General features: G+C 47.5%; 2 protein-coding genes across 2 annotated transcripts in view; one reads left to right on the top strand and one right to left on the bottom strand.

Annotated features, from left to right (window-relative positions):
- LOC149173886 (uncharacterized) overlaps nt 1-14,775 on the top strand; it is a 34,436-nt gene that overhangs the window by 992 nt on the left and 18,669 nt on the right. The gene's annotated exons all lie outside the window — the stretch shown is intronic.
- Nucleotides 648-13,166, bottom strand: LOC149173887 (uncharacterized). The gene is made up of 3 exons (XM_089428092.1): nt 13,077-13,166; nt 12,797-12,994; nt 648-727 (listed from the first exon to the last, which is right to left on the bottom strand). The coding sequence occupies exons 1-3, from the start codon at nt 13,135-13,137 to the stop codon at nt 648-650; spliced, it is 339 nt and encodes a 112-aa protein (XP_089284218.1). The 5' UTR covers nt 13,138-13,166.

Genomic DNA, 14,775 nt, shown 5'->3' with positions numbered 1-14,775 from the left:
GAAAGGACATTAGGTTAATGGGACTAAAACTATATATTGATGCTGGAGTGCTTAAAGGTATTCGCTGAAAAGGAGAGACTACAAATAAGATTTCAGATTTAACAGAATGACGAATGATAAAATAAAAAAGGGGTGATTATCTCAATTGTTTGTAGCCAATGTTGTTGAGCATCTGGCTGGTTTTGGTTACGTGTTAGTAGGTAAACAGTTTAAATCCCCCAGATTTAGGTGCACTAGTCTATGTCAACAGTTTTACGAAGAATGCCATTCAAAAATATGGAGAAGCATCTCTTGGATTTCCTTATCAGATTTTCAAGGGTTATAATAACAGATAAACCTGATACAATGAAGACGAGCATCTGGCTGGTTCTGGTTATGTGTTAGTAGGTAACCAGTTTAAATCCCCCAGATTTAGGTGCACTAGTCTATGTCAACAGTTTTACGAAGAATGCCATTCACAAATATGGAGAAGCATCTCTTGGATTTCCTTATCAGATTTTCAAGGGTTATAATAATAGATAAACCTGATACAATGAAGACGAGACTAATAGCAGAAGCCTAGAAAATAAATAAGTCCTAATTTATCTAAGCGTCAAAGGAGAGGTATGCAGGGCCATAAACCAGGCTGGATTCTATCCTGGCAAACTTTATTGAAGCTCATCGGACTGCAAAGTTTGACGGTTACGTGTGGAAGGGAGAACCCTGGTGATGGGTGTCTGTCTAGTGTCTACAAGATATAAGCTGAGAATTATAGCTTTTGTAAGATAGCATACCTAGATGGCCTTGTGGATTATCTGGATGATCTCAACTGTGCTTGGTAAGGGTGCTTCTGAATCACTGATCGTCTGTTATTTTTGCTCATGACTGGTGCATCTACCGGGTCATCGATGCTTCATCCAGCTGAAAAAATGATGCAATCAATCTAGTGGATCTGGGTCTTGAGGACTCATGCATGTCCTGCTCTTAGAGTATTTGGTTCGCTTTACTTTGTTCTTGAATAATGAACTCTGCTTTCACTGTTGTGGGGAGATTCCGGTCTTAATGGATTTTTTGTTGTCATTTCAAAATTTGTAGTGGAGATAGTGGATAAAAGCCATGCACTGCAACAATGCTCCCAGCCAGATAATTTCATTAAATTTTGGAATCTAATAAGAAAAATCGAAATCGAGTAATAGTTTGTGTGGGAAGCAAAGAAAGTGAGAAAAAAAATCTCTTAGCTTTGAGCTTCATTTATGTGTACTTTGTATAACGGCTACTTGGTTAACTTAGTAGGTCAGTCTTTATTATCTAAAATATGCATATTGAAGATTGGATATCACAGCAGTTTCTCCCTCTCATCGCCATTGTCAACATGGTCGTCAGTGAGCATCTCCACATGAACAGAGGATCTATTTGTCCTTTTAATGTTAACAAATTTATAGTTAATTATATAATAAATATTTTGATGTACATGTACATGAGGACTGATTGGCGCTGTTACACAGTAATTTATCACTGCCTTCCTGTCAGTCACCCTGCTGTGTCCAGAAGTCACAATCACTAAGTGTTTGATCCCTGAACTGGCTTAAAACCCATTTTTCCAAAGTTTTGTGCATCAGCGCGTCTGTTCCTAAAATAACCGCGATGACCAGCGCCTCACAGTGTATTTCGTCCGCTGCCATCGCGGAAGAACATCACTTTTCCGCGATGACGCACAGCGCGGCTTTCCCGTGTTCTTCCGCGCTGACATGACTTGTTCAGTTATTGTTATGTGCTGACAGCGCGACAGTCTCCATATAATCCGCGCTGATCCAGTTTGGGCGAATTTGTTCAAACAACCAGCCTTCCAGATCTCTCCAGGCTTGGTTGTTAGCTTTGTGAATATCGACTCCCTTCTATGGCATGTCTGTTCGACCCTTTGCAACTACTCCCCTTGAAGATAAGCTCATCCTTCCACCTTTTTAGGAGACTCCTTCTCCTATATAAACTTCCACCATTACCATGAGCAGCTAGTTAGAAACTAGTGGGAACTAGCTAGACTTAGCTTGGATTGTACAGAGCTTGTAGTGCTCAGATTGCTGCTATAGGTTTGGTGTGTTAGGAGTGGAAGTGATTGATTTCTTGGGGAAGTTTGTTTGTGACATTTGTGTGAGAGAGAGAGAGTTGTTTGTCTTGGGAGAACCATCCTCAAAGGTGAATGCTTGAGATACATGCTGACTGATCCCTCCTGAGAAGTTTATCGACGTCAGAACATTTGGTTGTACTCTTCTCTATTCTGATTAATAATAGATGACTGCTATTATTGTTCCATTCTCGTTTGTTTATGCAATGGATAAATGTGAATTATGTCTTTTCTGACTGGCATATAGTTACTTTTACTAGATTTCACGCTTGCGTTTGCCTTCTCTTCGTGTGTGCAGGTGTCCGTTCGCGGGGATCGCGGAGGACTGTGACCAGCCGAAGCGAAGGAGCGAAGGAGACATCTCTTCGTCCAACGACAGCGCAGGAATCCAAGTAGGTGCTCTTTACTTCTTGTTTAAGTGTAACTAGGAACATGCGTGGCAGCATTGTGTGATTGTTGCTAGACCCCTATTGGGCTAGTAGGGATCGCCTCTATCCGTAGAGGGGATTTACCTCGCCAACAATTTGGCGACTCCGCTGGGGATCAGCCTTTTTGTCTCTTGAGTCCACTTTTGTGTTTGGCTTTGATTGATCTCTTTTCGAGTTTTTGGGATTGTCTTTTTGCTTATGAACTTTCTGGGCATTTCTGGGAAGCATTTTTATCATTGAAAAGCTCCTGCCTTTGGTTTGGGAAGTTTTATTTCGGTTTTCCTTGTTTTTTGCTCTCAGCGCGTTTTATTTCGGAACAGTCGCGCTGACATCGCGACTCTGTTCTTTGGTTTTCTCTTCATCGCGCCTGTACGTCTAACAGCCGCGCTGACATCGCGCCCACTCTTCTTTGTGATTTTGGTCGTCGCGTCTGTGTGCCTTATATTCGCGCTGACCTCGTTTCTTCTAGGGCAGCGCGCCTTTTCCCTGACTTTCCGCGCTGACGTCGCAAAGTTGCTGAAGGCCTCCCCCTGTCAGCGCCAAGTTGCTGAAGGCTACCCGCGCTGAGCCTGAAAAACTCATTTTTGTCCAAATTGGCCTCCTAAACCTCTTGCTGTGACTTTCCCTTCTTCTCCCCACTTGTCTGATGACTTGTTTTTCACTCTCTGAACTTTGAACTGTTTGATTACGAAGCTCAACTCCATAGGGTTTCGTTTTGCTTGGTTTTGAGTTTGCAAACAACTTCCCTTCTAGCTGCTTGGTTCGTGTTTTCATCCTTACTTTTGCGATTGCTGGATTGTGTTTGGGTCTCTAATTGACTGGTTGCGACTCTGGTCCGTCGGATGTTTGCTTTTCTCTATTGATTTCGCACTCTGAACCCCAGGACATCTAGTGGCCGTGTGTGTGTCAAGCCTCCCGTGAGGATCCCTGTTTGCTTGATTGACCAGCTCGTTCTACACTCGTTTTCGCATTTTTTCAGTGATTGTCAGAGTGTATTGGATTGCGCTTCCAAGTGGTCTTTTTCGCTTCCTCCTTGCTTGCGATCCTTGTTTGTTTTGCAGAGCTTAGATCACATAGCTCGTGCATTGCCTTGTTTCCTTTTGATTTCGAGACTTCGGTTGAGTGTTTTTTGGGAACTTTGTGTGCTCTCATTAAGTAGTTTACTTGGTGTTCAGGTTCCTCCAAATTCCTTTAGGTGTTTTATGTCACTAAAAAGAAAACGAATTAGTAGCTTGCTTTAAAATTCGAAAAGGAAAAGAACATTTCATTGATTTGCATTTTCAAAAGAAAAGTTTCCTTTCCTCGCTTTAGTTGCATTTAGCTGCTTGTTTGTTTGTATTCGTTTTGTTTAAAAAATTCTTTGCTCTCTCGTAGCTAGAATTCATCGAACGAAACGAAATTCTTTTGCATATAGATTGCATCTAAGTAATTGTGAGCGAACATACGATAGAGCTTGAAATCGAAACTTAATCTCAAGATCAACTATAAAATGAACCAAATGAATCTAAAAACACATTGGAACTAAACGCAAATATTTAGAGGTCTAGGTTAGAGACGTGTTCCGGCGTCTTAAAACATAGTCACTGTTGTTTCACATTAGGTTGGGTGATTCCTCCTTCTGTGACTCGATAGTGGTCTAATACGGACTGCGCTCCCACGTACCATCGAGTATATAGGGAGACCCCACTAGGCTTTTATCCTTTATCCATAGGAAGCCGAGTCGGCCGCCCTACAATTCGCAATGCAGTGAACACAGCATTCACGAAGATTGACCACCCGTACCCTAAAAAGTATTCTGTGGTTTTGCGAAGAGTTTGGCACACCCTCTACCTAGAGTTCCAGAGCAGTCGCTTTTGATCCTTTTCGGACTCCCTAAACGAAAAGGTGCCTGTGAGCGTCTTGTCACTTCGTGCTCATTAAACATTCGAAGGAGACTGGAGTCATCTTTGTCCTTTTCTCGACTCCTGAAATATGAAAAGGTCAAGTTTGGTCCTTGCGTCTTAAAATTAATTTGGCCACGATAACATCACCTTTTCTAGGTCTTGTGTGCGATAGTTTTGAGTAGGCTTTTATCGATAGTTTCCTTTAAGAGTTCTAAGGGGTCTGGTCATCTTGGCTGACCCATCAACTTCCGGTATAAGTGACCAAGGTTCTCAATCCTCTGTTGCTCCCGAGGTACCAGTTGAAGGCGGTACTCTTCCCATTGTTCCGAGTATCCAGCCTATTAACGCACGGTCCCCAGGCAACCCAGATTACTTGGAGGATTGGAATCCCGTCTGGGAAGAAGATTGGGATACCCCCCAAACCCCCCGTACCCCTTTAGGTATGTCATCTCCGATGGAGGGGGCAGCTTCCAGCACGGGTGAGACACCCACAGTCACAGACATCGAGACACCCGCGGTCACAGACATTGAGACCCCGATCCCGTCTTCATCTCCCCTCCCTCCACGATATCAATCGCTAAGGGATAGGTATGATGCTAGAACAACTTCTACCACTATATGGGATCCTACTCTCGCTGCCTCGATCGGCCCTTTTGTTTCGCAGCCTCTTTTCCCACCCCTCACGTCAGAACTCAACCTGCCCGTCACCTCAGTTCCCGCTCAACCTACTGTTTGTGTAGCACGTTCGACTCCGGTCGTCAGTGCTGTACCGATTCCCTCGTCTGAAGTTCCTCAAGCTGGTTCTTTTGTTGGAGGCATTCCAGGATCAGGACCGTATGATGCTTATGGGGAACCTATAACGGACCCAGATTACGATGGTCCTATTTTCTTCTTCGATGCAAATGGTGAGTTCCTTGAGGAAATCTCAGGTCTCCCTCGTCGCCCTTTCGAAGAGAACGAGGAATCTTTGAATGTCATGTATGACCAAACTACTAAGTACTTTGGAAACCGAGACCCTCCTCGGCAGCCCATAGGACCACCCAATCAGGACCCGTCATTCTACGTGCAGCCCCCTCAAGGGCAACCATTGTATGGCCTGCCTGACCCAGGACAATCTGGGCATCCACAAGGTCAACCTTACCAGGAACAACCTATGGACATGGGAGGTCCGCCATACCCATATCAGAATCAACCTACTGGGCAGCCAGAGCAACCGTCTTTTCAAGACCAGCTTGGTTTCCAGCCAGGGTACCCCTCTGGACAAACTGGCTCAGTTTACAATCCTTCAAATCAACCAGCCGTCCAGCAAGGGTATCCCTATGGCCAGGGTGGACAACCCTATGTTCAACAGGGCCCACCTACCCCTCGAATCGCAAATCCTTCTGGGCAAGGGGGGCAACCCTCTGCCCAGCCTATATACCAAAGAGGGCAGCCTGCCGTACAGCAAGCCCAACCCTCTTCCCAACCCGGTTACGGTGGGGGACAAACGGGCCAACCGTCTATACAGCCAAATCAACCCAGGGTCTACCCTCACCGTCAACCTGGACAAGCTGGCCAGCCTCGGCGTCAACCAGCTATCCAACCAATTCGACCGCCCGCTCCGCGAAGACAACCCTTGGTGGCACATGGACAACCTGGCGTTCAGCAAGGCTATCCTGCTGGCCAACCAGGTCCATCTCGAATCCGACCTAGTCAACCTTCGGGACGTGTGGTCCAACCTCAACCGGTTCAAGGACAGTACTCTGGGCCTCAGACTCAAACAGGTTATCAACCTCCATATCAAACGCAGCCTGCCTACCAGGCTCCGTATGCGACCCAGCAGTCACATGGCTACCAGCAACCCCAGGGGCAAAATCAGTATGCTCCTTACCAAAATTATCAGCAACCACAGGTCACTCCCTATCAAAATTATCAATATGGTCAACCTGGCGGGCAAGCTGCTAATTCATGGGGAGCTGGGGGGCAAACACAGGGACAGTCGTCCGCACACGGACAAAACTCCTACGGACAAACTCCCTATGTGCCAGGTCCTTTCGGACCAGGTCCATCGGGACAAAATTCCTATGCGGCCGGTCCTTTCGGGCCAGGTCCGTCTGGACAAAGTTCGTGGGGGCAACCCCAATCTGGGTGGAACCCTAATACCGCCTCGAACCCTCAGCCACAAATGTCCTTCAACCCGCAGCTACCATTTTTGGCTACGTTGGAACTACCCGATGTGTCCAAGTTAACAAACGATCCTATTTTGCATAGCTCATATTGGCCACCGGTTCCGACCAAAATACCAGGTGACTGTCCCAAGTTCGACGGCAAAGCCGGAGAGGATCCTCAAGCCCACGTAATGACATATCACCTTTGGTGTTCATCTAACTCATGGCTTGATGATTCTATCCGACTGCGCCTCTTCCAGAGGACCCTCACTGGTTCAGCCGCAAAATGGTACATCGAACTTAATCGCGGTATGTTTTCAGACTTTAACTCGTTGGCTATGGCCTTTCTTACTCATTTTCAGTTACCCATTCGGTACGAGACTGGGACCCATTTGCTCACGTCTCTGAAACAGGATACGGCAACGCACATCTCTAATCATATACATGAATGGAGAAGGCGCCGTCGTTTGATTAAATTTTGGATTCCCGATCAACTCCTGACCGACTGGTTTACCACGTCCTTTGTCCCTAAAATTGCCAAAGATATTGCAATGGGGGCGTGTGTAACTGAAGAGCAAGCGATTGCGCGAGCTCAATACCTCGACTTAGTATATTCTCAGTCAGGTACTTTGTATGACTATTTGCCAGATGCCCCGAGGCACGGACAAACCAAAGCTCCACCGAAACCGTCTGTTGATGGAGTTATTGGCTCCGTGAATTCATCAAGTAAGAAATCAACCACAAACTCTGGGAAGCAGAAACAAAACGCCTCTAACGAGAATGCTTCTCAGAGCCCATCTATTCCTGGGAATACCTCCGAGGTAAATGCCGTTCAGTCCACCGCGGCAGAAAAATCCTCGAAAGGCAAAAAGAAAGGAAAGGCCAAAGAAAAATCCGGACAACCTAAGCAGAATCCTCCTAAACCTCCCGCCGAGGAAGGAGCCAAGCGGAAGCCTAAGTATCCCTGCCTCATTTGCGAGGAGGATCACTACACCAAGGACTGCCCCAGGCGGTCCGAGGTTAGTCGGCTTTTAAAAGGTGCTTCAGGGTCCCCCGCCGTGCTTAAAGAGCCTTTCCCATCCCAGCAGACGCATTAGGTGGCAGACCCTTCTCAATCCTCTTCCTCGTTCGGTTCTCAAGTATTCATGGCGGGAACCATCCCCGTCCACGTTACGACTCGAATGAAAGAATATCCATCTTCAGCCGGGAAGGAGCCGGAGGTCCCCTCCAGCGCTCCCGCGTCTAGTTCTGGCCCTCTTCACATTGAACGGCCCAGCACCGAGACGATCCCCCGACCCCCTCCCAAAGGTGTACTCAGGAAGTCATCTTATAACCCCAATGCTCGTGCCGCTCAGCATTATAGCATTGTCGAGGACTTAGCTCAGGCTCCGTCTGCTATGTCCGCGTTAGAAGTCCTCCAGAGCTGCCCCTCCCAGAGGAAGTCCCTGCTATCAGCAATTGGTGGCATCGACCCGGCAGATTCGGATCTAATTTCTTTTGACCTCGAAGGTTTCACGCAGAGATTACCTCATCAGGTGGCCTTCCTTATACAAGTTCTCATCAAAGGCAAGACGATTCACCGTACTGTCATTGATGAAGGAGCCTCAACCTGCATCATGTCGGTTGCTTGTTGGAAGGCTATTGGTTCGCCTGCTCTAAGCCAGTCTCCCACCACCCTAGAGGCGTTCGACGGAAGAGAATCTCGTCCACTTGGTATCCTCCCGCGTTTACCTATCTCTTTAGAAGGGAAAACTGTAGACGTCGAGGTTGAAGTCGTTGACGCTAATCTCACTTACAACCTCCTTCTAGGACGAAGCTGGAATTATGCCATGCAAGCCGTGGCTTCCTCCTTATTCCGTGTCGTTCGTTTTCCCCATCAAGGAAAAATCGTCACGGTGGACCAGCTGTCCTTTTTTGCTTCCTCTTCTGAAGGGAATGTACCATTCGTGGAGCATACCTTCAAATCGCTCGAGAGTGTGGGTGCCGGATTATTTAAAGATCCCTCCTTGATGGGAGTCTTTCCCCTCCCACCTCCGAATCTCGCCTCCGTTAACATGATCACAACGCATTCTGATCCATGGGTTCTCCCTCCCGTGAATCAAGAAGACTCCTGGGGCGAGATGATGCCGTTGAGCCCAGCCGAGCTCAACTACATCGAAATAGTTGCTGCATTGGCTTCAACCTCCGAACCTGCTATTCCAGGCAGCGTTCCCGATTCACCTGAAACCTTCCCTTGGTTGGGAGAGAAGGCCACCTCGGACCCCCTGAAGGAATCATTCCCATCCGACGAGGCTATTATCGAGACTATGTCTCCCGAAGAGCTCCCTTGGTCAGATCACCACCATCGCTCTTCGTTCCTCCCTCCTCATTCGGAAATGGCCACGTGTCTCGGAAAGTTTGCTTCATGTCTCCCACATATCCCTCTCCAAACACCTATCCAGTTATATCAAGTGTCTTCGGAAGGGAACATGGGTAACATTACGCAGACTTTGGCTATCGACATCTCTGTCAAAACAGGGGTTGTCGAAAATATTCATATTGGAGTCACATGTACTCCTGAGGAAATTCAAATCTACAAAGATCTATTTCGTGAATTTCGTGATGTTTTCGCATGGTCTTACGAAGAAATGCCCGGCATTGACCCCAGTATCGTGGAGCACGAAATCCCTACCTATCCTGGGGCTAAGCCTGTTCGTCAGCGTTTACGCCCAGTGCACCCTCGAAAGGCTGCAACCATCAAGGCCGAAGTTGAAAAGCTTTTTCGAGCTGGTTTCATTTATGCCATTCCCCTCACGGAATGGGTATCTAATATAGTTCCTGTCAATAAAAAACAGGGCACTATTCGGGTTTGTGTTGACTATCGCGATATCAATCGCGCCTGTCCAAAAGATAACTTTCCTACGCCTTTTATTGATCAGCTTATCGATGATTGCGCAGGAAGCGAAATTTATTCGTTCATGGACGGCTTCTCTGGTTACAACCAGATCAACATAGCCCCCGCAGACCAGCACAAGACTGCTTTCATTTGTCCTTGGGGCACCTTCGCTTACAAGAAGCTACCTTTCGGTCTCAAAAATGCCGGCGCCACTTTCCAACGTGCGATGTCGTATGCTTTTCATGATATCTGACACATCGTACAACCTTACCTGGATGACCTACCCGCTCATTCAGCTAAACGTCAAGACCATCCATCTCATTTACGCGAAATCTTCCTTCGCTGTCGACACTACCGTATTCGACTCAATCCGCATAAGTGTGTCTTCTGTGTGGAATCTGGCCGACTACTCGGGTTTATCGTCTCCCGAGAGGGCATCCGCTTGGATCCCCTTAAAGTCGAGGCCATTGTGAATCTTCCTCCCCCTGCCACTCTACAGCAATTACAAAGCTTGCAGGGAAAAGCCAATTTTCTCAGACGATTCATCCCAAATTATGCCGAGGTGGCCAAGGGTTTCACGCGATTACTAAAGCGAGACACGCCCTTTCATTGGGACGCTATCGCTCAGCAATCTTTTGAGCGTCTTAAAGACCTTCTGGTCTCAGCTCCGCTCCTAAGACCTCCAAATTACCACCGTGACTACACCCTTTATCTGGCCGCTGCCGATACCACCATCGGCATGGTTTTAGTGCAAGACAACGACGATGGCTCGGAGCACGTTGTATACTATCTTAGTCGCAACCTCCTCGATACGGAGACTCGCTATGCATATGTCGAAAAGTTGGCATTGGCCGCTGTCTGTGCCGTCCAACGTTTCCGTCATTACATCCTGTTGCGCACAACGACCGTGATCTCTGACTGCAACCCCATGACCTATATTTTGTCACGTCAGTTGCTGGGGGGCAAATACTCGAAGTGGATCGTAATCCTCCAAGAGTTCGACTTGGAATTTACTGCCGCCAAGTCTAAGAAATCACTGGTCTTTGCTGAACTGCTCTGTTCCTTACCATCTCAGTCTGCACCATCTCATTCAGAGGAGCAAATTCCGGATGAAACGCTCTTTCTCATCAGCATTCTCGACCCATGGTACGGGGACATCATTGTATATTTACAAACGTCTTCGTTTCGTCCCAATACATCAAAGGAAGCTCGACGACGGATACGTCATCAGGCTCAACCGTATCGCATTTTAGGCGACACCCTGTACCGCCTCGGCGTCGATTCTATTCTTCGTCGATGCTTAACTCTCGAGGAAGCTGAGCGAGTCATGAATGACTGCCACTCCGGCGCTTGTGGCGGCCATATGTCCGGATACGCTACCGCTCAAAAGATCCTCCGCGCTGGTTATTTCTGGCCTTCTATATTCAAGGATTGCATCCTTGCTGTACGCGCATGCCATGAATGCCAGGTTTACCACCGGAAGATGCGTGCACCTGTTGCACCACTGCACCCTGTCGTAACCGTAGGTCCATTTGCCAAATGGGGCATCGATTATACGTCCTGTAACCCTCGTTCGGCCGGGGGGCATGGGTACATTATCGTTGCCGTGGATTATTTCACCAAGTGGGCCGAAGCAATGCCTACATTAAACGAAGACGGTCACACAGCAGCGCAGTTTTTATTCAATCATATCATCACTCGCTTCGGAGTCCCTCAGGCTATTGTTACAGATCATGGAAAGCATTTCCGAAATCATATGATGACAGAGTTAACGAGCCAGTTAGGCTTGCGTCAAGATAGTTCGTCACCGTACTATCCTCAATCTAACGGTCAAGTTGAAGCCGTGAACAAAGTTTTGATCACCATGCTTCAACGCACCGTCAATACACACAAGTCAAACTGGCATCTAATGCTTTTCCCAGCCTTGTGGGCCTACCGGACTTCTGTGAAGGATGCCACCGGTTTCACCCCGTTTCAACTGGTCTATGGACTGGAGGCTACCCTTCCCGTCGAATGTGAAATTCCTTCATTAAAATTAGCTGTCGAGTTGCTTCCCAACACCACTCCGGTGGAGGAACGACTTCTTTACCTAGAACGGTTAGACGAGACTCGTCGTTTGGCCTCTCTGGCTATCGAAGCGCAGAAGAAGAGAGTCAAAGCTCACTTCGATCAGAATATTCATCCTCGTTCCTTTGTTGAGGGAGATTTAGTACTGCTCTACGATCAAGCTAAGGATAAGCTGGGGGCAGGAAAACTCGAATCCATGTGGTTAGGTCCCTACATCGTGAAACGTGTTTTACAAAAGGGCGCATATGAGTTGATTGATTATGAAGGAAATCCTCTTGACAAGCCCCGAAATGGGCTGTATCTGAAGAAGTACTATGCATAGCTGCTCACAATCACTTTGTATATACGTGTGTTTTTGAGTTTTTACTGTATGAGTTTCTTTTGCTTTGGTGTGAAGGCGTGTTTTTGCCCCTTATTATGCTTTCTCTTTCCTGCGCAGATGTCTCGTACTCCTTATGTTGGTTTCGCTGATGGTGCCTGCCGTAGTACTTGTAATTTGTCTTCGGCAGCGTGGGTGATCTACGATCCTCACGGGGAGTTGATAAACCTGCAGGGTGTATGCCTAGGTCGTACCACTAACAACGTTGCCGAGTACAGTGCTGTAATAGAATTACTTGCCGAAGCAGTTGACCTCGGCATCCGAGAGCTAGTGGTGAACCTGGACTCCCAGCTGGTTGTCCATCAACTCAACAGGCGATATTCCGTCAGAGACCAGCGCATATTAAGGTTGTACCTACGTGTAAGATTGTTAGAACGGAATTTCGATTACATTACTTATCAGCATATTCCGAGACGATTAAATACGTTGACTGATGCATTGGCAAATCGTGTATTAGATAGACATTTGCGAAACAGATAAACATCATACAAGGAAGGAAAGAACAGCATAGTAAGACCATAAGCATATGTAAATAAATCATTTCAAGCATAGTTTGCACGTGTGTGTTTTTAAGCTTGCATTAAACATATAAAATCCATGAGTCGAGTGTCGTGCAAATTCATACATAAGATCACAAATTGTACTGAACAAACGCATAACACAAGATAACACATCATCACATGTAACAACGACTCATCCAAAAATCGGTATGTATATATATATATATCGTGTGGCGCACTGAGGCGCTCAAAAATAGAAGTACATGTCCCAAAATCTCAATACATCTGAGTCATAATGTCTCAAAATAAACAGTGGAAATAAAACCTAGGTGACTAATCGGCTGGATGGTGCTCTCTGTAGTACACAGCCGCTCGTGCCACCCGCCTCAGAAGGCGGTGCACTCTGGGTTCCACACCCACTGTGTGGATCTGATGCTCCACAGGAACCTCCTCAACCCACTGGAAGTCCGGCACCCCCTCCAGCAACCCCTCAAGGTTGCGAGCCACAATCTCTGGTGTGTTGGCCCCTGGAGGGGCTAAGGCCAAAGCTCCGGCTCCCGGGCCCTCTCTCCGTGCCGTGGCAGCCAGGCCAATCGGTCTAGTAGGCCCCACATCTGCATGACAAGACATTTATTAGGACATGTACATAAAAAATTTAAAAACAATACAAAACTCAAAAGACAAAAAGTGTCATACCTGCATCATCCCACTGTTCACCCGGAGGCAGCACCAAGTCAGGATCATTGCGGAAATCCATCCCCGCATATGGCCAATCCTGTACGAAGATCTCCTGTTGGTCCAACCAGTCTCTGAAAAATGCCCCCCAGCTATGTGGTCGGCCGCCACCCCCACGTGGCATAATCCGAGCCCATCGTGAGGCCCTCGTCTCTCGAGGATCTCTGGGGGCATCCACAGCCATAGACTACAGTCGCATGGCTGGTACTCGCTCCAGAATGAGCGGGACCAGGATCGATCCATACCCGAACTGCTTCGTCTCTCCGCGACGGCAGTTGCTCAATTGCCTCTTCATGTTATTGCACACTGCAGTGCACCAGTCAAACACGGTAGGCTCGAGGCACTCGAGGGCTAGTAGGAGATGGGTCTTGGATGCCTCCTGGTTCGCCATGCTGCCCGCTGCCCGGGTCACCATGAACAGGATGGTGCGCAGCACTATGTCTCTCACTGTGGGGATCGAGCACTTCCCACTCCGCGTTTTCACCGCCCCCGGGCAAACCTCAGCCATCAGGTCATCCAGAGTACCGCCGCTAGGTCGCTGCCCCTCCAAGATGGGCCTCACACCTCGGCGCGACAACCCAGTCAAGAAAAAGATATCCATGTGGTCAAACTCAATGTCGTGACCACGGATGGTGAATTTTTGGTCCACCGGGTTCCATGCCCTAATCAGCAGCTCCAGCAGATCATGTTGGGCCCTCAGACGCGGCGTAAGGAAGAATTTCATGAATCCGCATGCCCGCATGGCGTTGCAGCAATTCACGTCTCCCCAAGCAGCCACATCCTCTACATCGTGAACTCTCTCTTGCCATTGAAAGGCCATGATGTCCTGCATGAACAATAAAAACCAATCAGAATTGTTTTCATGGAGAAATTTACATTCATTTATTAAAAAACAAAACTTTTCCGCGCCATCGCGGCTGTTTTAGGGACAGCCGCGATGACAATGGCGGCTCTGTGTAAAAAATGCGAGGTCAGCGCGGAAGAACACGCCTTTTCCGCGCTGACCCGAAGTTGGTTACATTGGCTATTTTTCGGTCAGCGCGACCCCGTGGGCAATTTCCGCGCTGACCGAGGGCGCACCCATGCAAATAAAAAATGCCCAATTGGGCCCATTCAACCGTTAAAAAACTCCTAAAATGAACCAGAATGCAGGGCAAAGGAATGAGAACCTACCTGGAAGAAGCAGATCTGAAAATGGTCTCCGGATGGGCTGGAAATCGCTCCGTCAACTTTTTGGCTTCTCCACGTTCTTCGCACTCCAAATAGTAAAATGGTAAAAATGACTTATTACCCCCCCCCTATTTATAGTAAAAACTCCTAAATTACCATATTTTTTGGGTTTTTACCATTTTTAGCCATAAAACTAGCCTTGGTTCTGTTTTCAAGCATGTTTCAATATGTTTTTTACGTATATCGAATGGATTTATGCGGGTAGTGCCCTTGTGCAGGTACAGGTATCGCAGCTTGGTCACGACAGTCCACAATTCATGTGATTCCCAAAGTGTCGTCTCTAAGCTCTTTTCCGACGTTAAACAAGAGAAGATGGCCGAGCTCCCTTTCAGCTCGTTAAAGGGAACGAAAGGCGGTCGTTTTTAAGCTCTTTTTCCGACCGTTAAACCAAAAAGATCGCCGGGTGTTTGTCGTTTCACACTCGATATTG

The sequence above is a fragment of the Pinus tabuliformis genome, chromosome 4_2 (assembly GCF_031772625.1).
Source record: "Pinus tabuliformis cultivar Carrire ecotype Pingquan chromosome 4_2, CPIR1, whole genome shotgun sequence".
Taxonomy (NCBI): Eukaryota; Viridiplantae; Streptophyta; class Pinopsida; order Pinales; family Pinaceae; genus Pinus; species Pinus tabuliformis.
This window is presented reverse-complemented; position numbering and strand designations above follow the sequence as displayed.